The 24909-nt window shown below is 40.6% G+C and overlaps 2 protein-coding genes across 5 annotated transcripts; one reads left to right on the top strand and one right to left on the bottom strand.

Annotated features, from left to right (window-relative positions):
* The first annotated feature begins 90 nt into the window (after window positions 1-90).
* e(y)3 (PHD finger protein enhancer of yellow 3) lies at window positions 91-15341 on the top strand. 2 transcript variants are annotated; one of them, XM_011147929.3, is made up of 10 exons: window positions 91-625; window positions 792-8355; window positions 8446-9123; window positions 10620-10949; window positions 11061-11571; window positions 11769-11950; window positions 12042-12189; window positions 12302-12508; window positions 13105-13220; window positions 15010-15341. In XM_011147929.3, the coding sequence occupies exons 2-10, from the start codon at window positions 918-920 to the stop codon at window positions 15126-15128; spliced, it is 9729 nt and encodes a 3242-aa protein (XP_011146231.2). In that variant the 5' UTR covers window positions 91-625; window positions 792-917; the 3' UTR covers window positions 15129-15341. The 2 variants fall into 2 exon arrangements, with proteins under 2 accessions (XP_011146231.2, XP_011146232.2); XM_011147930.3 differs by lacking the exon at window positions 13105-13220.
* A 1286-nt stretch (window positions 15342-16627) lies between these two features.
* On the bottom strand, window positions 16628-24683 carry LOC105187241 (diphthine--ammonia ligase). Of its 3 annotated transcripts, none has more exons than XM_011147931.2 (13): window positions 24373-24683; window positions 23296-23491; window positions 23016-23200; window positions 22859-22932; window positions 22588-22768; window positions 22320-22411; window positions 22142-22232; window positions 21885-22059; window positions 21529-21696; window positions 21076-21377; window positions 20608-20935; window positions 20413-20514; window positions 16628-19325 (listed from the first exon to the last, which is right to left on the bottom strand). In XM_011147931.2, the coding sequence occupies exons 2-13, from the start codon at window positions 23408-23410 to the stop codon at window positions 19021-19023; spliced, it is 2118 nt and encodes a 705-aa protein (XP_011146233.1). In that variant the 5' UTR covers window positions 23411-23491; window positions 24373-24683; the 3' UTR covers window positions 16628-19020. The 3 variants fall into 3 exon arrangements, with proteins under 3 accessions (XP_011146233.1, XP_011146234.1, XP_025160372.1); XM_011147932.2 differs by having other exon boundaries at window positions 24528-24683; XM_025304587.1 differs by lacking the exon at window positions 24373-24683 and adding an exon at window positions 23826-23891.
* Between the last annotated feature and the right edge of the window lie 226 nt (window positions 24684-24909).

Raw genomic sequence — 24909 nt, 5'->3', positions numbered from 1 at the left:
GTTAAATCATATGTCTGTCTTTGTCTAAGTTGAAGGAAAGGCAAAGATAAACATATGATTTAACTATCAGTTAATTTACCAAGGAATTAGAACAACCGGCCTTCAGTCCAACTTATTGCATTTTATTAATGCATTAGTTTCGAAAGCGAACAAATTTCTGACGTTTCAATGTAATACTTTTCTTGCACTAGTGTCGAAAGTTCGACTAAAAAGAACAAATATGTTCGTGAAAGACAATATATAAAATACGCGTAGAAAGTAGTGAGGAAGGATAAAACAAAAAAATGTAGAAGAAAGTTTGTGCGGCATATCGTCTTATTTGGGAATATAATAGGTTAGCCGCAACTAGGGGAATTTCTTCTGCGTCAGTTATGATGCCGACTGGCGATTTTAGAGAAAGAGAAAAGAGGCCGAAGTAGCGTTGATTTGGTAAAGTATAATATTTGAAAACTGTGCACTCGCCCGCGTATCGATCCCGTTTGCTACAAAGTTAGACGATATATCTGGCTCCAGTTACATCGCACATACATTTATGCAATCTGTGTAACATTGTGAACTGGTAGACGCAAATGGAGGACGACGTTGGTTATGTCGGGTGAAAACAAATAAACTATCAATGTAAACGGTAAGTAAGGTAGGATCGAAATGGTCGAAAATGTCAGAGATATTTTCTATTTTATATCGTCGATGAATGAGTACTCTCGCCTTTAATCTCGAGTGTAAAAAATATAGTATAATGCAACCTGAAAGAATAGATTCAAAAACTTTATACCTTTATGATGCATTTGCAGGGATGACTCTGTTGAGATTCTCTTTGGAGATCTATTCGCATGCACTGTTAGAAGGAGCAATATAAATGTGTAACGGTAGTAGTGGCAGCGGTAGACATAACGTCCCCCGCACAGAACTTCCATACAATGTCTGAGGATTCTAAGATGGGCCTATTTGGCTCAAAAAATAAAAGTCAGGAGCAGAGTGAGAAATCTTCCAAAGATAATTCACCGATGCGTTATGTCCCTTACTGTATTGACAGTGACACAGAGACATATGATACTGAAGCACTGAGCGTCATGGATATCAATGACATTATTGGTGTACAGTCTGGCGAACAGGTTGGTGATTCAACCTTAGAGAGCGAAATTGCTGCACTTTCAGAGATAATTACGGAATCCAAGGTGGAATCATCTCAACAATCGACGAATCCAACGAAGGAGACGCAAGAAAGTTCATCTAATGTACTTAGTTCTACCTCTGATGTCATTTGTGCAACAAATAATGATAATACTACAAGTATTGTTGGTACTAACGAATCCAATATTGTGTCTGAGGAACGTGCTGTAGATAGCAATCTTGAAATTCGAGAAGACACATTTATTCATACACATGAAAATATGATACATAAAGATTCATCATCGATTACAAGTAAAAATATTTCCGAAAGTACTGAACTGGATTCAGTTAAATGTAGCGAATCTTCTTCTGTAGATACTAAAGACACAGTTGATGATGCACCTGTGGTTTGTACATCGTCTTCCAATGATAAACCATGTATTGAGACTGATTTATCAAGTGCTGTATTAGCTGATACTGTTCAAGAAATTGTCCAAAATAAGCAACAATCAAACGCGACTTCTTCCGTGAACTATGAAGAAGATATATTGAGGAAGATGGAAAACAAATCTGTCAATGATGAAACTGAAAGCCAAGACAAAGTGTTAGACTCCAAAAGTGAGGCAAAGCATGTAGTGACAATTGGTAGTATTAGTAAAAGTTTGCAATTAATAGGAGAGGCATACATATCAGAGGATTCTGAAGAGACCAACATACATGACAATGATTCTCCAAAAGATATCACATCCTTTTCTATTTGTAAAGAAACTCCATCATTTAATATTTCTGCAATATGTCATGATAAGGATAATTCTGAAGTAACTGATGCAACGAAACAAGATATAGAAAAATCCATTGATTCAACTGATGATTCAACTAATATGGTTATCCCAGAAAAATGTAATATAAAAACAGAAGATATCAGTAATAAAGAAACAAAAGATCTGAGTGCAAAAATTGGGGACCTGGAAAATTCTAGTCAAAGTGAAACATTACAACAGAACGACTTGGTCTTAAACGAAGTGCCAAAGTGTACTGATAACGAGATATCAAGCAGTACACATAAACAAATAGAAAATGACACAGAAATAAATAGAACGGCCACAATTGAAGAAACATCGTCGGAACCTCAATCATCCAATGAGGCTTGTGCAGAAATGCCGAATATAGAAACGTCTACTGCATCGCCAAAGGAAACGCAAGATATCGAAGAGGATCGAGAGGATAAAGTTGATAATACCAAATCAGAATCAAATATGTCGACGCTTATTCTTGAAACACAGGAGGAGAGTATTTCCATGGTTTCTAGTGAAAATGAATCATCGGATACTAAGGAGATAAACGACAATTATGCTGTCACTGACAATAACACGGAAGACCTTGTGGAAGATAAATCCAAATGTGAAGATAAAAAGGTCCTTTCAGAATCTGCAAATAGTATTCAGAATTCTACGCTAACTGAAGTATCTGATGAAAAATCATGTATGTCAGAATCGATATGTAAAAATAGTCAGGAATCCGACGCTGTCGTTGACAGCTCTCTAACAATAGAAGAAATTGCTTCAGCGGAAACGGCTATCGCGACAGATCTCGAGACGGCCACCGATGACAATCAGGACAATGTAGACACAAACGTCGAAGCGAAAGAAAAGTTTATGCTAACGAATGACAGTGCATCTAAGGTTGAGTCAAGTACAGTTAAGAACGAATCAGACTCAAAGGAAAATACGGTATCATTGACTCATGAAGCTATCGAAGAAAATGAAGAGACTATCGCCGTGGAGACGAGTAACGTGCAATGTTCAAGTAACCATTCATTGGATGAGCAAAGCTGTATTACAAATTCACACTCCTCGGATCCATTAACACAGAATGACGCAGACGCAACACTTGCCGATGTTAATATTTCTAAGGATACGACAATTTGCACGGAAGAAAATGTCTGTACTGAATCCTTGGTCTCGGTCAAATGTACTGAACCTATCGAACAGCTTCCACCTCTATTAAAAACATCTGAAGTCTGTGAAGTTAACGATACGATTACCTCTAATAAATCTGATAGATCTGAAAAATCTGATAAATCTGAAAGTTTACCCGAAGATCCTGCCCCTGTGTCTGTTGAAACGAGTGATACAACTGAAGATACAAAGATACCGTTAGAATGTGAAGCTGAGAAGATAGAAGATTTGAAACCGGAAATAACGTCGTCAGTCGTGAACAAAGACGAAACATCACCTGCGACAGAGATATCTTCTCCACAGCAAACTCCCGACCAGCCTGAATTACACGCGCAGAGTGAAGAAATTGATTCGTACTCTGCACAAACGGAAAGTGAACCTATTCAGAAAAATGTTACTTCTCCCGACGTATCATCGGAAAAGGATACTAATCCGCCATTAGCTGATAATTTAGTGGTTGCAGAAGATAAAGTATCGAGTCCTTTGGACAGTACATCACAGGAAGAAGTTAAAACCGAAGAAAATATCGTAACTGAGATTCCGTTGAATGAGGAGAAAGCCGAAGAAACAGAGATCTTTATACCAAGCACAAGCGAAAAAAAGATTGTAGAAGCCGAAGAACGTACTAATGAAGAGGACAAAGAAGCAGGAAGAGAAGAAGTAAAAGCAGGAGAACAAGAAGAAGAAGAAGAAGAAGAAGCAGAAGCCGAAGTCGAAGCCGGAGTCGAAGCCGAAGTCGAAGCAGAAACAGAAGAAGAAATTCTTGACACAAATCTATTTTTGGAATCGAAAATTCCAGCGTCTGATATCCAGATGATGAACACTCAAGATGAGAAGATCCAGGAGGATAAAGAGACGCGCGATGAAACCGCGATAGTAGTCGATAAGGAATCGGAAAAATTGAGCGATGTCGAGGTAACTTCAATAATCGAGGAGAAGAATACAGAAGCCAAGGAATCTGCCAACGATAATTTAGGGGACGTGCAATCAGACGACATTAGCCTTTCTATGTTGCAAGAAAGCTCAGAGAAGTCAATCGAGGGAGAGTCAATACATGATGAAGACACTAATTCGAAGAATGATCTCAAAGATCATGAAAATATCTCGGATAACGTCAGCGATGTTGTGAAAATTTTGCCCGAATCAATACAATCCTCGAAAGAAGACGCGATAGACACGTTAACAGGCATGTTAAGCGATGACAACGAGACGACTGACATGAAGAGCATAATGGAGATCGAAGAAAACGGAGCTGAAGTAAACTCGCTGCAGGATTCGGCGGACTTGCCGTTGGAGGCGAATATCGAAAAGTTAGCTGAGAAACTGTCTCAAGATACGGTATGCATGGACGATTCGATCGCTACGCAACATATGGACTCCCTGGAGGGACTCCTAGACCTTGATCTGATATCTGGCAGTGAGAATCCGTCGTTGAAGGACGCGAAGGCCGAGGACAAGGCTGCGGAGGAAGCAGTAAGTAAGGTAGTCGATATGGATCTCTTATTGGATCAGACGAATCAAAGCGAAACGAGCTTGTCGCAAAATTCAGACTACATAACGAATGTAATCACCAGCTGCTTGACGAGCAGAGACGACGAAGTGAACGAAGCGATGGCCGAGCAGCCGGTTAACGACAAAGCCACCGAGAACGAAGCCAATGAATTGTTGAAGATGAGCGAAGCTGCGAGCAGCACGAAGCCGGTGAGCGAGAACGCAGATGACGAGAAGATGGAGGAGCCTCTGAGGACAGTCTGTAATCCGGAGCGAAGTGACTTGGACGCGGAGTTTGGAGACAACCGGCTGGAGTCAGTGGGCGACCTGGAGGAGGCCGAGAGCAAGCTGGAATTGCCGCAGGATATGCTGCTGGAAGCCGTAGTGTCCCAAGAGAATCTCGCCGACATGCCGGCCGTCATCGAGAATTCACAGTCGAGCTCGGAGATCTCCGAGCTGGAGTCCGCCGTGAAATTCCTGCAGGAGTCCGAGGAGCAAACGATAGACTCGCCGTTGGTGCTCTCGCCGAAGATGGTGGAGAGCGTCGTCGAGGATATCGCGAAGCAGGCTGGCGCGGAGCTCTACGTGATGCCTGACGATGCGGATAATTACACGAACAGCGAATCCGAGCTAGCATCGCGCATCTCCATCTCCATCTCAGAGGCTGAGATTATATCGGAGGCTGCGAAGCTGGAGAACGAGCGGAAGTTCGCAACGCAGATGCAAAACATCCTCGCTGGCGACGCGACGCCAGGGAAGGATGTCGGGAGAGTGGAGGAGGTGAACGAAGGAGTCGAAGAGAATGAGAAGACAAAGAACCGGACGTGTTCAAAGTCTCCTGTCGAGCTCGCTCCCATCATGGCTGACTCTCCAAGTGTGCAAGCGACGGATGACCCATCCTCGCGCGAGAAGAAAGAAGAAGACACCAAGTCAGATCTCAAGCCGTTGTCGAACGAATGTATCCTGAAGGCGTGTGAGCTGATTCCGCGAGTATCGATATTGGAAGAGCGGCTGAAGGAGCCGCCTAAGATCGAGATACCCGTCCCGGACTCCACTAAGGTGGAGTCCACCATCAGTCCAAACGACAGTCTTCTCATACCAAAGGACTCCAGCAGAGCCATGATGTACTCAAAGATGCTGGAGTCGCCCAAGTCTGACAGGAGCACTGCTGCCGAGTCGAGAAGTGTGGAAACGCCGCGCAAGGAGTCCGAGAAGCACGACTTCGAGAACGTGGGCTCGCCGCGGATCATCCTGAAGATCGCCAAGTCCGCGATCGCGGATTGCAGCGAGCCGCGGTCGCCGAAGAGCCCGAAGATCCGTTCAGCCGCGAACTCGCCGAACCCGGAGGACAGTCCGGGCCAGAAACTGGGTAAGATCAAGCTGAAGCTGTCAAAGGGTGGCCACCCCTCCATAATATCGAATGAGAATCTGGAGGAGACGGGCCAATGGCATACCGACAGCACGTCCTCGTCCTTATCTCCCATCGGTATGAAGATCAAACTGTCGAAAAGCGGCGACGCGTCCATCGTGGGTGCGACCACGGAGAAACACGAGAGCGGCAGCCTGGACGACTCGAAGGAGACGAGTAAATACAAGTTCGAGGAGTCGAAGAGAACGGACTCGCCCATCGGCATGAAGATCAAGCTCTCCAAGTCCGGTGATTCGGCGTCGATCGTGCAGCAAGACAGTTCCAAGGAGGTTCTCGCCAAGCACAAGGATAAGCTGGACTTGCCGCAGGGCAGCCCGAAGAGAACGGAATCACCGATCGGCATGAAGATCAAGCTCTCCAAGAGCGGCGACGCTTCCATCATTCAGAGCGACTGGCAGGACATAGCAGAGGAGCACAAGGAAGCAAAACGCACGGATTCCCCGATCGGCATGAAGATCAAGCTGTCGAAGACTGGCGACGCCTCCATTGTGTCCCCCTCGGAACCCGGCGTGGATGACACGAAGGAGTCGTCCACGAAGACAAAGGAGAAGCAGGACTTTGCCGAGCTGCCGAAAAGGACGGAGTCTCCGATCGGCATGAAGATCAAGCTGACCAAGGGCAAAGGAGGCGCAGCGTCCATCATCTCCATGGACACCGTCGAGGACACGAGGGACAAGCTGGAGGTGCCCGAGCCACCCAAGCGCACGGAGTCGCCGCTTGGTATGAAGATCAAGCTGTCGAAGAGCGGCGACGCGTCTATCATACACTCAGAAGTCTCGGACGACGTGAAGGAGACGAGGCACAGAGAGAAACTCGAGGCCGCCGCCGCGCAGGACATGGCGAAGCCGACGGAGCCTACCGGGATTAAAATTAAGGTAACGAAGTCGGGTGAGACCTCAACGTCAACCATATTGTCGGAAGTAATCGAGGAGAACGCGTCCCAGAGCTCCGAGGTCTCCCCCGTTGGCCTGAAGATCAAGGTGTCCAAGTCGGGAGACTTGACGTCAGTGGTGAGCTGCTCATCTAGTAGTAAGCTGGAGCAAGCGGAGGACTCAAGGCCGCGGGAAGCTCAGGCGGAGACGCCCAAGAGGACGGAATCTCCACTTGGTATGAAGATCAAGCTGTCCAAGAGCGGCGACGCCTCCATCGTGCAGAGCGAGACTGCCACGAGCTCTGCCGTCGGCGAAGACCATCAAGGCAAGACGACGCGCGCGTCTGACGCGGAGCACGCCAAGAGCAGCGATTCGCCGTTGCCAGCGAGTCTCGGCATGAAGATCAAGCTCTTCAAGACGGGCGACGCTTCGGTGGTGACCGAGCCTGAGACGGGTAGAAAGGAGAAGCAACAGAGACGCAGCAAGGACGTCTCGGACTCGCCGTTGGAGATGAAGATCAAGCTGTCCAAGACCGGTCATCCCACTATCGTCGCGTGCGACAGTCATGAAACTCAAGGATCTTCCGCGCACAAGGCCAGCAAGGAGGCTCCGGTTACCGGCTCGCCGGATTCTGCGCTTGCGTCTTTCTCACACAGGTACGCGGAGCATCACGTCGCTCACAGTAAGGATCCTCCTTCCCCATTGAAGATCCTCAAGACCGGCGCCGGTGCCAGCCACTCGTCCATCTTGCAAGGTGGTCGGTCTGAGCTCACTATCGAACCCGTCACGCCGATGCAGATTCAGAATAGAAAGGCGATGGAGAGCGCGCTCGAGATATCGTCCAAGCGCAAGGACATCACGATCTCACCGGTCGACAGCAAGAAGTCTAAGCTGGAGGCGCAGCTGTCACAGATGCTGCCGGAGGTCACCATTCAGCCGGTGATGTGTCGGGATCAGCAGAAGCAGCAGCAGCAGCAACAACAGCAGCAGCAGCAGCAATTGCTGTTCGACCCGAAGACCAGTCTGATCAGCCGGCAGCAGATGAATGTGATCAGCCAGGAGATTAGTATCACGCAGGTACGGCCGTCGAAGACGTCGGACTCGTCTTCCATGAGCGACAAGCTGAAGGATATTCTGAGCAAGAACACGACCAACTCGCCGGGCGGGTCGGATTGCGAGATCATCGAACACCGACCAGAGCTGATAATCGTCAACGAGAACTCCAACTCCAGCCAGGACGTCATGATCATCGAAGAAGTCACGCCCAGCAGAATGACCGATATCAAAGTGCCGAAGAAGCGGGGCAGACCTCGGAGAAATCCACTGGTGCAACAGGTGATACATCCGCCCGCGCACCTACTGGTACCCAGAGACCCCCTGTCCCTGGACGAGATCCAGCAGACTCCACCGGTCGAACACCGGGAGAACGAGAGACCCAAGAGGACGTGTAGGAGCCAGAAGAGTTACGCTCCGCCCAAGAGAGGCAGAGGACGAGGTTTGTTCTCTTCTTGGTTAGTCTGTTGTACATTTAGTCGGATAATGTTATCTCAATGAGACTTTAACTTTCCTTCCGTTGCGTCTGTAGGTCGCGGTAAACGAAAATTGGATAACGTGGACATCCCGACCGGCAAGAAGCCTCGAATAGATCAGGACTTGTCGGCTATAGAGGCATCGACGATGGCTGTCATCACCATCGACGAGACACCAGCGGCGGAAGATTCGTTGCGAAAATCATCGGAGTTGTACAAGGCGCTGAAGCAACCGCCTATAGATACGAAAACCGCAGGTCCCACCACTGCTAAAGGGAAGAGGGAGGCTAAAGCCGCAGAAGCCGCCGCGATCGCGATGCAGTTGGAACCTACAAGATCGCCGTGCGGCGTCACGCAGGATAATTCGGCGAAGCCGTCCACCAGCCGAGCGACTATCAGCTCCGCGGCGTCGTTGGACTTGAAGGATAGTGAGCAGCACAAAAGACCGGCCGCGGACGTAGTTTCCGAAAAGATACAGAAGACCACGGCGAAACAGAATGCCGAGAATAAAGGTAGGACATCGTCGGATGGATCGAGAGCATCCGAGATGAAGGAGATACCTACGCCACCCGGACCCTCGAACTGGTTAACGCCGACGTCGAAGAAGCAAGCCGACGCAGTCATCAGAGGCGGCGAAACGGTGTCGATGGTGCAAGTGATCGACGAGGAGACGAGAATGAGCGCCGAGTCCGGCTCCAGGTCGCAAACACCAGCTAGGAATATATCAGCACCTGGTATGCACTTTTTCCATTTTAATAGCATAACCTTATGAATGAAGAACTATTGTGTGTAATATCCGAATATTGAACACTATATTACAAAACAGTATATTAGTGAAAAAAAATTATTACGTTATACAAATACCATTAAACAGTATTTATTTATTTTGCAAATTTTACAGAACTCATCCCTTTGGATGACGCACGTGTTGAGTTACAAATAGTAATAATAGTGCATCACGAAAGAACACACAAAAGAAATGCAAGTGAAGAAAATATAAAAAGGAAAGATAAAAGAAAAAGAAATATAAAAAAGAAATATAAAAAAGTAAAAGAATGTAGAAAAAAAAGTATAGAAAAGAAAGAAAAAAGAGAAAAAAGGAATAGAAAAAAAGTATAGAAAAGAAAGAAAAAAGAGAAAAAAGGAATAGAAAAAAAGTATAGAAAAGAAAGAAAAAAGAGAAAAAAGGAATAGAAAAAATTGAGTATGACAAAAGTATTGATAATGAGATAATGGCAGCATCATTATTATGCCATATTGATATTGTGATTTAGTGACAGGGCCGATCTCGCTCGTCGTTTTTTGAATATTCCACATTATATACGAGTATTAATAGATACTTCAATGTAATTCCAATATGTGTTGCAATTTGTAATTATCAGGAATAACTTTCTTTAGGAACAACTTAATTATATCTTGAAGTATCATCTCTAACATATATAAACGTGTCCAAATTAAAAAAATTACCAGTTATATATGTATATATATAATATTTTAGCAACATTTGATGATAGGAAGAAGTAACATCAGCGTTATCATAAACTTAAGTAAACATATCCTCATTTTCATCATCGAACAGCTGAGCCGGTTAACTTGGATGTATTGGTACACATCCAACTCTAAGGGAACTAAAAATAGACCCTTTCTTGTGGCATAGGATGTCTCTCAAGTGACTTAATACGAAATTGTTGTAATGACGTGCTCAAATGCGAGGCGATTGTACACTGATTCTTTTATTCGCGATATGTGTCGCGATTATGCTGTGCTTAGCAGCGCTAAAAACGCTCATACTAATTCGCATATCGTCCATGTAAATATATACTAGCATAACAACATATGTTTTTTTTGTATGTGATATTTGATGATAAGTGTGTTCAGTATGTGTCAACGTGGTGTAATATTTTTAATACCGAGGTTTCCTCGGTAAATATCTGTCGCACTCAGGATTCAGTGAATATGTATCAACAAAAAATAATAATAAATTATCAAGGATGCTGTAATCTAGGTAACTTATTGACAACGTTAGTGAAGTACGAAATTTTTCTTTCTTCATCAGTATAATTTAATAATTTCGTAGAGGCACATATAAAAAGCATTATTTATTTGTCATATTAGGCAAACTTAAGGTATCTCTTTTTTACTTGTATACGCTGATTAACATAAAACTATACGAAATGTATGTGTTGGTTATGTTTACTTGGAAGTTAATTTTTGGCAATTTGTATTACAGCCTCAGAGACGATCATAAATGAAGAATCTCAAGGTAGTGTCCTGAGTACTGCTACGACGGAATCCGAAAAGGTCAAAGTCAAGAATCGAAGGATGGAAATCAATTTCGATCCCGACGAAGGACCTTTCACCGTCGACAAAATAGCAGAATACGAGTGGCCACTGGATAAGAAAGGTGAAACCTTCATGATTCAGGAGCAGATATCCCAATATCTCGGTGTGAAATCCTTCAAGCGTAAATATCCTGATCTCAAGCGCAGGATGGTCGACATGGAAGAGAGGAATTATTTGAGGGAAAATGTATTGGTCAGTGAGGCAATGTGCGACATGGGTAAAGTCCTTAATATCTTCTTACGAGTTAAAAAACGAAAGGATTGTAACTTTGATCGTGCAGACTCGATCATCGAATCATCATTCATTTTATCATACCGTATTATTGTAGGATTAACTGCGGTGTGCAGTTCAGAAGTGCTGGACGTGATGTGCAGCGATTTTCCGGATCAGTACGAGGAGTATCGCAAGCATATGCGCGAGAAACAGGTGAAGGAACATTCCAAGAAGCAGAAGGAACTCACAGCTGCGGCGAACGCGGAGAGGAATAGGATAGATCTCGCGGAAATGGCGGTGCAGTCTGCGATGACGTGGAACGCTAATTTGAACAAAACTCGCAAGGAGAACCGCAAGTACTGCTTAGATCTGCAGACCTTTACGATTCATGTGCCAAAGAAGCCACAAAAGATCGACACGGAGCACAAAACGAGTCATTACCCGGTCGCCTTGATACCAGGCCAGTACACCGATTATTATCGGGAATATACGTCAGCGGAATTGAGATATTATCCCCTCAATACCGTCCTGTACGGACCAACGCGGCCTAACGAACGTAAACTCGACAGTCAATCGGAAGGATCTCAAAGCGACAGCGATAGTGAATCATCTTCTGGCGACTCTAGGTTAGTAGCAACGTTACAAAATTTTGCAATCTCATGCTTTCTAATTTAGAGTTAATTTCCTTTATGTTGAAACAATTTCTAAGGAGCAAGCAATCAAATTGAGCTTGGAATTTTTATTTTGGAGTTTCTCCGTATTTGTTTAATGGCCAGGATGCAATACTTTTTAAAATGTAGATTATTTCTTTGAATATATATAGTTCATCATCCAGCGAGGGCACACAGGATACGGAAGGATCTCAGTCGACTATGGACGATGTTGATATGGAGATAGTCACTCAAAAAGACGACGTAAAGTTGAAGTGCAAGATGTGTCTGAAAGTCCTGAATAAACACAATAAAACTGAAATATTAATACAGTGCGGCACTTGTAATGGAAACGGTAAAGATCACGCGTTCTAATGCGCTAATAGTGTGCTTTCTTCAAAAACAGTCGAGGTAATTTGCTATGTGGTGTTATTGTATTCTTTCAGTTCACCCATCCTGTATAGACTTGACTCTGGATATGGTCCCTCATATTCAATCGTATGCATGGCAGTGTACCGATTGTAAAACGTGCGCGCAATGCCACGATCCTGCGGATGAGGACAAAATGCTCTTCTGTGATATGTGCGATCGAGGGTGAGTCACACACGCAGCGAATATCTTTCGCACAGTGAATCGAGTCAATGGATAAGTTCATTACGGTACGAAAGTTTCGATGGAATACTATTTAATCTTGAGTGGTCTCCAGGTACCACATCTATTGCGTCGGTTTGCGACGTGTACCGCAAGGCAGGTGGCATTGTCAGGAATGTGCCGTGTGCGCAAATTGCGGCTCGAGAGAGCCCGGTGGTGCTAATTCCGACAGAAACAGCGTCGCGCAGTGGCAGCATGAGTACAAGAAGGGCGAGAAGAATACCCGAGTATATGTCTCTACACTCTGTATACCGTGTTCGAAGTGAGTGCATCTCTCGACATATCATTTACGTCACATATGCTGAAACACGGTTGTTCCGAACTATGCTGGGCTTCAGTTGCTTAACAATAATTTTCATCACTCACACTGTAACACGTTCTATCTCGGCGTCCTCTATCTCGCCTCTAATTATGGACTTCAACAACTGGACTCACGTCCAGCTTTTGTCTCTATCTTATCATTTAGCTATCAGTTAATGTTATTAATTAATATTACCGATTAAGAGCAGATTTACACAGCAACAGATTCGAGCAAGTCCAGTGCTTTAATTTACCTGTAATTGATGTGTATTGATTGGAATATAAATCAATTATCATGTGTCCGATGTGTTTGATAATTGTATGTGTAACATTACATTGCGTATATAAAGTGCCCCGGATCTACAGTGTCAGATCCTGAGAGATCCTGGGATACTATATATATACTATATATTTACGGCTAAATGACGCGATGAGAAGTGTGATTACCGTGTGAAGTACCACTTAATTCCCCCTGCCGCGTGCTGAGCACCGCTATAATTACATAATATTCCTCTCTACCTGACTTCACTAACCACATGATCTTTATGCGATAACAAGGCTGTGGCGAAAGGGTCGCTATTGCCCACACTGCAGTCGCTGTCATACCGCCCAAAGGCTCGACCTGGAACCGAATCTAGTGCATTGCAGCGCATGCGACAAGTATCTGCACTTAGGTATCGACATCAGATTTCATATGATTCTGTTAATTAAACGCGATAAAACAAGAAAAAAAAATTGATTAGAACGTGAGCGTGTGAATTTTTATGATAACTGTGATTCGTATTAGTAGTCATGGTCTCAAAACTTGCATCGCGTGAAATATTCAGATTTGAATTTGAAATTGGATCTAAATTTTTCATTTCAATCACGCGATACACACGCGACGTTATATTTATAATCACACAACTGAGAAACTCATATCTAACTGTAAACGTAAATATTTCATGCGAGATAAATTTCAAAGATTATCAAATATGTGAACCCTCGAGAAATATACATAAAAATATGCGTAAGATGACTCGCCGAAATGGTTCTTCGATGCTTCGATGCTTTTACAAGCAGATAATTATGTATGAAAGCAGGAAATATCGATTTTCAATTCACCCCTCGCGAATTATCGGGAAGAATTTAAAGCAGATCTTTATCGATAACTTTTTCAAAAAGAAATTATGCTTCCTAACGTTACTTACAATTATTATAAATTTTTATGCGCTTATAATTGACCGCGCCATAATTGACCCTTTGCTTCTTACTGTGAATTTAGATCAAAGAGCATTTCTCTCTTTATTTATCCTGTCCTATCATTTGATATTTAAAACGTTGCATGCACGGATCCATGTTAATGGAAGACATATGCTAAAACACCGCACGCATATACGCACTTACACACATCTACATGGATCCATGTATATAGCGTGCTTAATATTTCACAGGCAAAAGCCTTATTAAACATTATTCAACACAGATTCGTACGTAACTGATCTCAATTAACAAAACTCGTCGTTAGAAATTAAGCATACGGATTCATATAGTAATCTTCTTTCCGCTTTTTTTTTTAATTAGAGATTGTACTCACATATATTGTATAGTATGACTCTCAAGTGTGCTCAAAGTGTTAATTTCATTGCATGTATAGGAACATTTGCACGTGCACCGAATTTTATTAAATCATCACTATCCTAAAAGCCATATTTCAATTATTTATCAATTAATATGCATGTATACAAGGGTGTCCTTTTGGAAATGAAAAATTGTGAAGATTAATCAGATCAAACCAAGAAGAAAAGTCATATATCATTTTGCAAATAAGTACACAAATTTTCAAGTTATTAATTAAAAAAGCTTCTAGATGTAGTAATTTTCAATTATTAATAACTTAACAACTATTGTGATTTTTATAAAATAGTATATGATATTTTTATTCTTAATTTGACCTGATTTAATCTTTACAATTTTTTTTTCCAAAAGATTCCGGACATCCTATATATATATATATACTATTGTTATATACATATATATATATGTATATAACAATAGTATTTTTTTCTATCTTCTTGCTTCTGCAAAAATTATAAATGTTAATAAATATTATGATGTGTATGTGTGTGTACGCATATATATATAAAGATTTCTAAGTAGTAGAAAAATAACTAGTTTTACCATGCTAATTGTTTCCACACGAGAGCATGTCCATGGTTCAAGTTCAAGTCAATGATTATACAATTCTAAAATTATTTTAAATCGAGAATTTTTTTCAAACAAATAGAATTTACGTAGAATCTGGATTCGTAATGGATGTTTTATTTTATAATAGATATGTAATATTTGCAGTGAACATGTGAATTCAAAAAATTATCAATTGAAAAAGTTTTATTCTTTAGCATTTAAATTCTTGTGAAAACCTTGTCAGGCATGCAAGAGAGATACAAAGTATATTGTAATCTTGTATATATATCATTTCAGATTGCGTGGAGACCAAGGGAGTAGCGTTTGATAAGAAAAATTATTTATGTGATTTCTGTGCACCGTCGAATCGTCAGCAAGTGGCAAAGCCTATGTCACCGAAGATACTCAAAACGTGAACGTAATAACACTATGGAAAGACCGTTCAAAGCTGTATAATAACGATATTAGCGAAGTGTAATTATGTTATATTAAGCGGTATATATATTGCATTTTTATCCGACTATCTTTGTAAATGAGAGTGCACGTGAAATGTTCTTCTCGAGTACTTTATGTGAGTGCGTTATGATGTACATAGTTACAATATCAATAATTTAACTAAATTAACTCGACTCATACTAAATTTTTATTATATGTACCTTTGGGTCAGATATAAGTAAATAATCTCTCACAGAAAAATGTAACTTAAAAGAGTCAATTCTTTTTGCAAACAATTATCGTGAGAGACTATTGTAAAACTGAATATACATAAAATGTATAAGAAGTTATGTTTATTCTGCTGTTCTTTCGCAAATCTGAGATTCTGATTTTTCTATATTATAAAGTTAGTAGGATGATTTTCTCCTTTTGATATTTTTGTATTTACACGAACGCAATGTTGAATATCAAATTTGGAAGATCCGTACGTAGAATAGTTTATATCTTAAGAATTTATGATTTTATGTTTCACTTAGTGCTATCAACTAAACGGAATTTCATGATCTAGTGAGATGTAATGACATCTTTGCGGCTCTAACAAACGCTGAAAACTAAATTTTTTCACAATCTATTTTGCTGTCCACGCTTTACAGAGTATAAACAAGGTATTAATTAATCTTATAAAGACTGTGTAGAGACTGTCTCTAAATTATCGGTTGTACGTGTTCTTTGCTTCGAATTATCAGCGTTATCTCGTTAATCAGTACTTCCGGAAAGAGACGTCGCATGCGTGTCCGGAAGGGAAACGAATAAAGTACGAGAGAGACTAAGCGCAGTTTTCTTAAAAATATATATCACTTTCTTTATTCTCTTCTTTTATGACATAATCCTCAGATTAGTGCTTTTGTTGCGAGAGTTAGATGCGGATAAACATTTTCTTCTTTTTCTTCTGTTTTTACATACATATCGTAACGCAGCATTCACATTTTGAACAGTACGCTCCATTCTCTTTCACACACACATACATGCACACAGATGCATATACACACATAGACAGACACGCACGTATACGTACACTCTTCTTCTCTCTTCGTGTTAATCAATTTTTTTTCGCTGGAGATCGATTACAATATATTTATAAGATCGTGTTAGATTATGTTGCATTATGTACACACAGAATAACGACGGCAATTGCGACCGTTTAAAAAAATGAGCAAGTTGTTGCAAAATATAAACTTTGGCATGTCGTTGCATCAACCTTGTATATCAGTGTCAAAGTAGTCTCGTTAATTTGCACTGTAAAACGCGCCTGTACAAGATACCTCTTTTTAAAGCAACAATGACACACGCGCAGAAGATGCGGAGTCGCCGCGCAGCATCTCTCTCTCTCTCTCTCTCTCTCTCTCTCTTTCTCTCTCTCTCTCTCTCTCTCTCTTTAAGTATATAACTTTTTTTGCTGATATTTCTCTCTCTTTTTTTGTTTTTTTCTGCCTCTTTATAAATCGCGACACTGTTGTCCTCCTCAGCGAAGAAAAGTCAGTCGGCAATACACGCGTTTAATAGTGTTTCCGGGAACTCTGGCGTCGTCGCGTCGCGAGAAACGTCGTTGAGAGAAAGAGTGGGATCCAAGTTTCTCGCATTGCAACTGAAATTAAAAAGCGCACGTTGCCTCGCTGCAAACGCAATTCTTTCCTCTCGACGCGCGCTCCTGTGACACGCGTTCTCTCCTGTGCTTTCCTTCTTCGTCTCATCTCTTTTTCTTAAAATTCAAGTTGAACGTTGAGTGCTGCTAATAAAGTGGCCGTGCGCGACTCAACTTGCTCGGAGAAACGTCACACACACATACATACGCGCGCGCGTGCGCGCGTACACACACACACACACACACACGATTGTAACACTCCTCCGCACGTGATTACAACACCGTTAAAGTAAAACATACTTTGAGCAAAGAGATAAAGATAAAACAAAACGAAACGCAGCGATATAACAGCAATACGAGTCGCACGTACGACATACGCGCGTACGTGAATTGTTCACTAACGTGCAATCGCGTTGTTGAAGAGCACTTACGCACTATAACGGGACGGGTTCATAGTTCAGAATTGCACTTGACCCGCCATTGACTAGTAGTCGGTATATAAGCTAATACAAGAGTCCGTTCTTTCCAGCTGCACTGTTCTGTGACTCTTTCTACGCGTCCGACAGGAAACACGTATAATCCCGATGGTCTGATGAGAAGAGAGAAACGAGAGTGCAGCTGAAAAGAAGGACGACGCAACTACGTTATCGAAAAATGTCGAGCGAACGATAGTGGTATTCCGTATTTTCTGCTTAACGATGCTCTAAAATATCGAGAAGTGACGATTAAACAAGAAGCAGCGGATCGATGAGGTTCTGCTACGTTGCAGGAGTAATTAAAATTACAGATAAAATCATCATCACACTATCCTAGGTAAAACAATCGATGATATGCTATAGAATACAATATACAGTACGCTTCTTGGTTGCACAACTTCGTTCGCGTAGGCTCTTCCCGATGAAGTCGGCAGTCCGAGCGATAAGAGATATCCGGTGTTACGGCTGCATTGCGGAGGATTTAGAATGTACTTTCTTTTTATATTTTTATCCAACGAGTAAAGAGTCGCGCTATTTACACCGTGTATCATCGTTCGACTTCTCTCACAATCAATTGCCGCGCAAGCTCGTCAGCAGCAGCTTGCAATCGTAGACTCGACGTGCTCCCGATGGGAAAATGAGTGCGCAAACCAGTGTACACCGAGAATTCTATAGAAACGCAGCCATCCGGCAAACACGACGACGTCGAACAGCGTATTGTTCACGTCACTGATAAATTATTTTGCATCGCCTTGTGACAAACCGATAAAATCACCTGATTCTGTAAAATTTTCGCTACTTTTCTTCACCCCGTTTTTTTTTTCCTTTTTAGATGGTTGCAAAGTACCGACAAATATCGCGTTAATACGGAATACCGCTACGGCCACGTTAAGATCGTCGATCGACTCGCGTGCGAGACGCGAGGAAGTACTCGAATACCGATACATAAAGCATCGAGAACAGCGAGCCGTTCCGACCACGACCGAGCGTTTCCCCCTTATTATGCGCACGCAGGGAAACTAAATAATGGTGCGTACTTTGGTGCCGTTGTAACGCTGTTTTTTTTCTGTTTTTTTGTTTTGTTTTGTTTTTTTTTTTTTTTTTTTCCCCCACCAATCTTCGTCGCATTCAATTCCGTCGTGACTGTCGAGCTAATCGAACAGCGGTGGCTGCAAGAAGGGTGTATAGACAAAGCCGCAGTTTCGAAGAAGATGTATCTAAAATTTCAATCTTTCCATTCTCTCTGTTCACAGTCAATGTTACATTTACACAATCGCTCTCCTTCGAGTGTCCTACAAGCTAAAGCTGTGTAAAAGCTTCGTATCTTTTACCTTCGTCTTTTCCGTAGTGAGGCTTTCGAAAGGTGTGTGTTAAATTTGCTCTTTCCTTTCCCGTTAGGTCTCTTTGTTCGCAGATTATCGTAACTTTGCAGCATGGTTTGCAATCTGCTTCTGAACTCGTTGTGTTCTCGGGAGTACAGGATGATCATATATATATTTTTTTTTATTCAACTTATTCCTACGTATCGAACGTTTTCTTTAAATCAATAAGCAACAATGCGGTTAGTAGAGATGCGTCACTGCACTTACAAAACACCATTCTCGCTCGCTCTTCCTCAGTCACCGCTTCGATTACTTCGAACGACGGAAGTGAATTACCGAGAGTATCTCAGATTCAAATCCCTGTGCGACTTTATCCTAAATGCGCGCATCAATCGTTCCGGATAATTGACAATGTAAAAAACAATTTGAGTATTTACTCGTGTCTAATACCGCATATAGACAAAAAAGTGTTGAAATTGTGTAAGTGAGTAGCCGGTACAATAGTAATCACTAGATTCGCTGTAGAAAACTTAGACAGGACACTGTGAACGAGGTTCGGGCCCGGCGAGCTGCCGACCTTGTAAAATATTCGCAGATTACACGTCGGATTGGAGCTTTGCGAGCCTTTCGTAAGCTTGCACAAGACGTACTCGAACGCTTCCATCAGTTCGTTCGCGGTCAACTCCGTCGATGGCAAGCACGCCTCTGTGGCTATATTGCCGGTCGAATTGGACGAGCCTGTACAAAAAATAAAATTTTATTATGGTTTTTAAAATTCCCGCCACTTTTGACATATTTTCTATAGCATTAGCATCAAATATTTATAGTGAAAATATTGTGGAAATTTCAAGGATGTATACGATTATATATACAGGGTGCTAAATTCCAAACATAACAGGTAAAAAATCTCGAAAACTATGAAAGACATTAAAAAAAGCTAAAACACGTGTTCCATGATTTCGAAGGGGAAAGAGAATGGTATTATCAGTTTTTTATTTAGAGGGCATTTTCAAAGTCAATTGAAGGTCAACTTAATTTTTTAAAGTAGAAGCCCAATTTTTTATTATATCTTCTTTTTTTACCAATTAATTTTAATAACTTTTGTCTGAAACATTTTTTTATTTGCCTATTTTTTGAAATATTTAAAGAAAACTTGGTAACTTTTTCAACATTTAACTTACGATATCTCGCTAACTATTCGTCGAAAGAAAAAATAGTATTAGACTTTTTTACTTTATTTACTGTCAAGAATATATTACTATAATAGTACCCTAACTTTTGTTAATTTAATAATTTTGAAATTTCCAAAGATCAATAAGTTAACAAAAGTTAGGGCACTATTATAGTAATATATTCTTGATAGTAAATAAAGTAAAAAAGTCTAATACTATTTTTTCTTTCGACGAACAATTAGCGAGATATCGTAAGTTAAATGTTGAAAAAGTTACAGTTTTCCTTAAATATTTAAAAAAAATATTAGGCAAATAAAAAAATGTTTATGACAAAAATAGTTAAAATTAATTGGTAGAAAAAGAAGATATAATAAAAAATTGGGCTTTCTATTTTCAAAAATTAAGTTGACCTTCAACTTGAAAATGCCCTCCAAATAAAAAACTGATAATGCCATTCTCTTTCCCCTTCGAAATCATGGAACACGTGTTTTAACTTTTTTTAATATCTTTCATAGTTCCGAGATTCTTTCATAGTTTCCGAGATTTTTTACCTGTTACGTTTGAAATTTAGCACCCTGTGTATATATATATATATATATAATACATATACATGTGTGTCGTGCGGCAAATGATTCGATTCAAGAGGAACTTACGAGTACACATATAACATACAATCGCTGAAACGGTATTTTCATAATTCCACCTACGCCTGATGGCTACCTTAAAATTACCCACGCATTTTCCTGTTTCTTCGTCTGCAATCAGAACGTTATTTATGTTACATACGATAATTCATCAAGACGTGTACGTGACGATCGAGCGATCAGTTTTGTTTGCTTCCTACGTACATTCAAATCTCCTGTTATCCCTGTGAGCCCAAACGCACCATTCGACCTGGGCACCACGTGGCAGATTCGGTACGACGATGTAATCTACAATGGCGTTGTTTGATCTCTTCTCCCACTCTTTTCTAGCGTCCGCTATGTAACTGGGATGCGTCAGGAAACAGATCCCCTGTACTATATCTCTGAGATGTGTGTTTGCGTCCATGGCTTTAAGAATACGGTCTATATGCCTCATCGTTAAGCGGCACTGCCGCTTAATGTTCAAGTCCAAAAGAGTCATGTTACCAGGTACCAGAGGTATCTGCCCGGCTACCGAGATAATGTCACCTACCTGTTGGGAAAGCAATTTGCTCATTCCGGTAACTATTTCGCTTTCTTAATACCTAATTATCCGCCTTACTATTTATTTAATTCACCGTCTAGAAACGAATATCACGGCTTTCTTCTTTCAAGATGCAGGATTGAACTTACACGAACAGCTTGAGAATAAGGCCCGATATTAGCAGGTGCCCAGTGACTTATACTTTGAACGTGCATCGTGTGTCGTTTATGGGCATTCTTGTCTCCGCATTCTTGGTTTTCTTTGTATGCCGTCGCGTCTAACACTATGTGCACATTCAGAGGACATTCCACGCACACACGAACCGGTGGGTTCCGTTTGCCCAACCAAGAAGTGTACACTTCGTTTATAGCCTTGTAACTCGACATATCTTTTATGTACAACGTTACTGCGACAATATCGGATATTCGCAGATTCTCGTCTTCAACCAGAGCTGCAATTTAGATGAAGGATTCGCGTGAAGGAAAATTGATTGAAGATGTAATCTTCCGGAAATACTCTTCTGCTTATGTTAGAATGTTAAATTTGTACAAGAATAACTGCTGATTCAAAGAGTATATAATTAAGATGAAAAGTTCACCTACTGCTTAATTTTTCCAATGCCTCTTCTACGGAGGACGTGACGTCCGGACGTTTCCCCGTGATACCGCCAAACCAGAACCATCCTCTCTGATTTCTATTGACAGCCGGTGCATCCGGATAATCTTCCTCTTCGTAGAAGATTTCCATTGGGCTCGGAGGATTAAACGGACCTGTACATTCAGATATATACATGTGCAAAAGCGAATATCATATCTCTCTCTCTCTCTCTCTCTCTCTCTCTCTCTCTCTCTCTCTCTCTCTCTCTCTCTCTCTCTCTCTTTCTATAACTTTTAATATGCCATAAATTACTACTAAGTGATCTTTTCGCTCTTTTTGTGTTCTCTTTTTTAATAAATACCAGAATTCGATGTCTTTAGACTATTGCTTCCGCATTCGTGCTCGTCATTTTCGTCGTCTGACAAATTGCAGCCGTCGTGCAGCACCGGGCCGACTATTTCGGCGATGTAATCTTGCGATGTTTTTATCGAGACAGTTTTCAATCTCTCCGCCAGACTCAATTTCTCCATAGCGTTCTGTAAAATAAATAGCTTTCCATTTCAATATAACAAAATATACAAGTCTCGAAATTATTTGTAGAACAGAATAGCAATTTACACTCTTCTCTTGTAGACGAATCTTTGTAAAATTAAGATATCCTACAGGCGCTATGTCGTCACATGTATGTACAATGCTCTCGTACTCATCACTAAATCATGAAATAAAGAGAAAAATCAGAGATGGTTAATTTATTCTTATATTATACTGGAAAGACAAGTAAAATTGTACAACTCACATCACAATGCTCTTTCCAAATAAAGGACAATCTAAAGTAAAAGTTTCATATTCTCCACCTTCTCCGCATATATTAACTCCATATTTTTCTTTCTGTAAATACAACAATGTCTCTTATTGTCTCATAGAATATTGTTATAAAAATACTGAATATATTAACAAATCCCAGAAAATACGAACAAAATAAAATATAAAAAGAGAATCAAGCTATTAAGAATAGAAAAACACTAATAAATATTAGACAAATAATAGACAAAATTACAACTTACTATCCTGACAAGATGGGTTTGCATTTCGGATATAGATTTACCCAAATGCTTAGGCTCAAGACCCAAGGCTGCAACTTTAATCAATACTGCATTAACAGAACTCTGTATCATCTCCATTAACAGCTGCTCCTGGTCTCGTCTCCATAAGTATGATATAGAAATAAGACCTAAACGACTGCAGCTGGAAAAAAATATTCCAAATCATTTATGTTTAAAATAAAACATAACAAAATTAACGACATACAGTATATTTCAAATAATTCATAATTACACATTTTCTACACGAATTCGTTGGTAATCACTAAGAATAGCACCAGATGACACAGCCTCTATATTTTCACGTTCCTAAAAATGTATGAAGATCGTTAGTAATTTTGTAAGATTACTTGATATTATATACATGTACATACGATAAAAATTTAATTTACCTTTACTTTGCTCAAAAGTCTAAAAAGGTCCTCAACTTCGTCATTTTCTGTAGGACAATAGTACTTCTCTTGCATTTTAGATCTACCAAACGTTGGTTCACGATACATAGGCAAACCCATAGCTTTAGCGATGTACTCGACACCCTGATAGCCTACCGTTTGGTACATGAACGAGTCTAAATCATCTGGAAATATATTAAATTTATAGTGCATCCTTGTGCAAATTTATAATATAAACTGCTAATCGAATATTTTAATATAACATGATTCATCGCGATACCTTTTCCAACAGGATACAAGTTCGCTAGAGCCACAATTTCATGGCCAGCTGCTACACATTGCATCATATTGAAGCAAGAATCCTTGCCACCACTAACTAGCGCAACGACCCTCATTTTTTATAGATTGTGCTTGGGTCTTTTTTTAGAGATAATTATGACTAAAATTAAAGCTGACTTATCTGTTTAGACAATCATCTGCAATAAAAAGTAAACATCCAAATGTAAAAATACAGCTTATGACATTTACATCTTAAGTACTGTAATCTTAATAAACACATGGCATACAATATTCATTGAATGTTTAACCAATAATAATAATAATTATTATAGTATAACAATAATAATAATAATTGTAATAATAATAATAATAATAATTGTAATAATAATATTAATGCTATATATCTATAGGTATCTAATTTTTAATTCTATAAATATACTAGAAAATCTGATAAAAAATTAGTACTCCAAACTGATCTAATATCTAATATTTTATAATAGTAATAAATATTATTTTTTCTTGCAAATATACCTTAGCTCATTGTAGCTATGTTATGTATTGCATTTATATCACAGTTAACATAACAAATACATCAAATGGGATGGATAAAACTGATATAATTTCATGATACTAAAAAATCATAACTATCTATAATAACAAACATCACCGCATGTACATACATAGTAAATAATTAACATACATTTTATATATACATATATTGACACAATAATTGGATATTTAAAAAAAAAAAGCACAAAAGCATAAGGCAATAACAAAGCATGTATATGAATGGAAAGTCATGAGCATATGATATAAAGGTATAAGCGTCGAAAGACGATTTATTTGTTAATACATATATGCATATGTATAAAACAGAGTGTTTGCTATATGAACAGGCGAAAATTTATAGCGAACACGACACGAGCTGCTGCGAGAAAACTATAGCTAACGTCAAGTGTTATTCTTTGTATCTTCCACCAGCACCGGAACGCATTATACAGCGTTACATCGGTAAACAACTTGACGGGGATATCGCGATAAACGCGATGCTTTATCATAAAGGCGAAGCTATACCTACAGGGAAGATTTTTTGGTTATTGGCGAACGGATGAACGTGCGGGAAACGAATAATAATGCGAAGACTGGCAATAAAGCGTATGGCTAATAAGCGTAAAGACTGCGGCCTAACGTGCACCGAATCAACGCCGGATTCTCGACAAATGTGATATTTACGTTGAAACGACGAAGAGAACCTCTCACACGACACGGCAGCCTATGGGAGACTGATAGGGGCATAGGACGACGAAGACAGCAACGACCACGGTCGCTCGATAGCAGCGCCGCGAAGCGGGATATTTCCGCTTGATCGGACGGCATCATGATTGAGGTTATATCGGAGATGAGAATATCATCGGTTATAACCCCGAATGTAAAATCGTCGCGATTAACGCCGTCGCTCGTTCACTGAGAACAGACGGTCTATGCTAATGTACTGGAAGAATTGTACTCGCTTGTTGTACAAAATATATTAATGAAATTAACACTGGCACGGAGAGACTCACAGGTAGCGTTCCGCGCGACCGTACCGTACTTCGTGACATGATCGATATATCGC

The sequence above is a fragment of the Harpegnathos saltator genome, unplaced genomic scaffold (genome assembly GCF_003227715.2).
Source record: "Harpegnathos saltator strain DR-91 unplaced genomic scaffold, Hsal_v8.6 scaffold627, whole genome shotgun sequence".
NCBI classification, from domain to species: Eukaryota; Metazoa; Arthropoda; class Insecta; order Hymenoptera; family Formicidae; genus Harpegnathos; species Harpegnathos saltator.
The sequence above is the reverse complement of the archived record's forward strand: the minus strand, read 5'-3'. Positions and strand labels throughout refer to the sequence as shown.

Coding starts and splice junctions, on each gene's coding strand:
- LOC105187241 (XM_011147931.2), bottom strand. CDS start 23,410: ATGAGGGTCGTTGCGCTAGTTAGTGGTGGCAAGGATTCTTGCTTCAAT. Junction 23,201..23,295: donor CTTGTATCCTGTTGGAAAAG/GTATCGCGATGA, acceptor ATATATTTCCAG/ATGATTTAGACTCGTTCATG. Junction 20,936..21,075: donor CTTATTCTCAAGCTGTTCGT/GTAAGTTCAATC, acceptor CTTTCCCAACAG/GTAGGTGACATTATCTCGGT.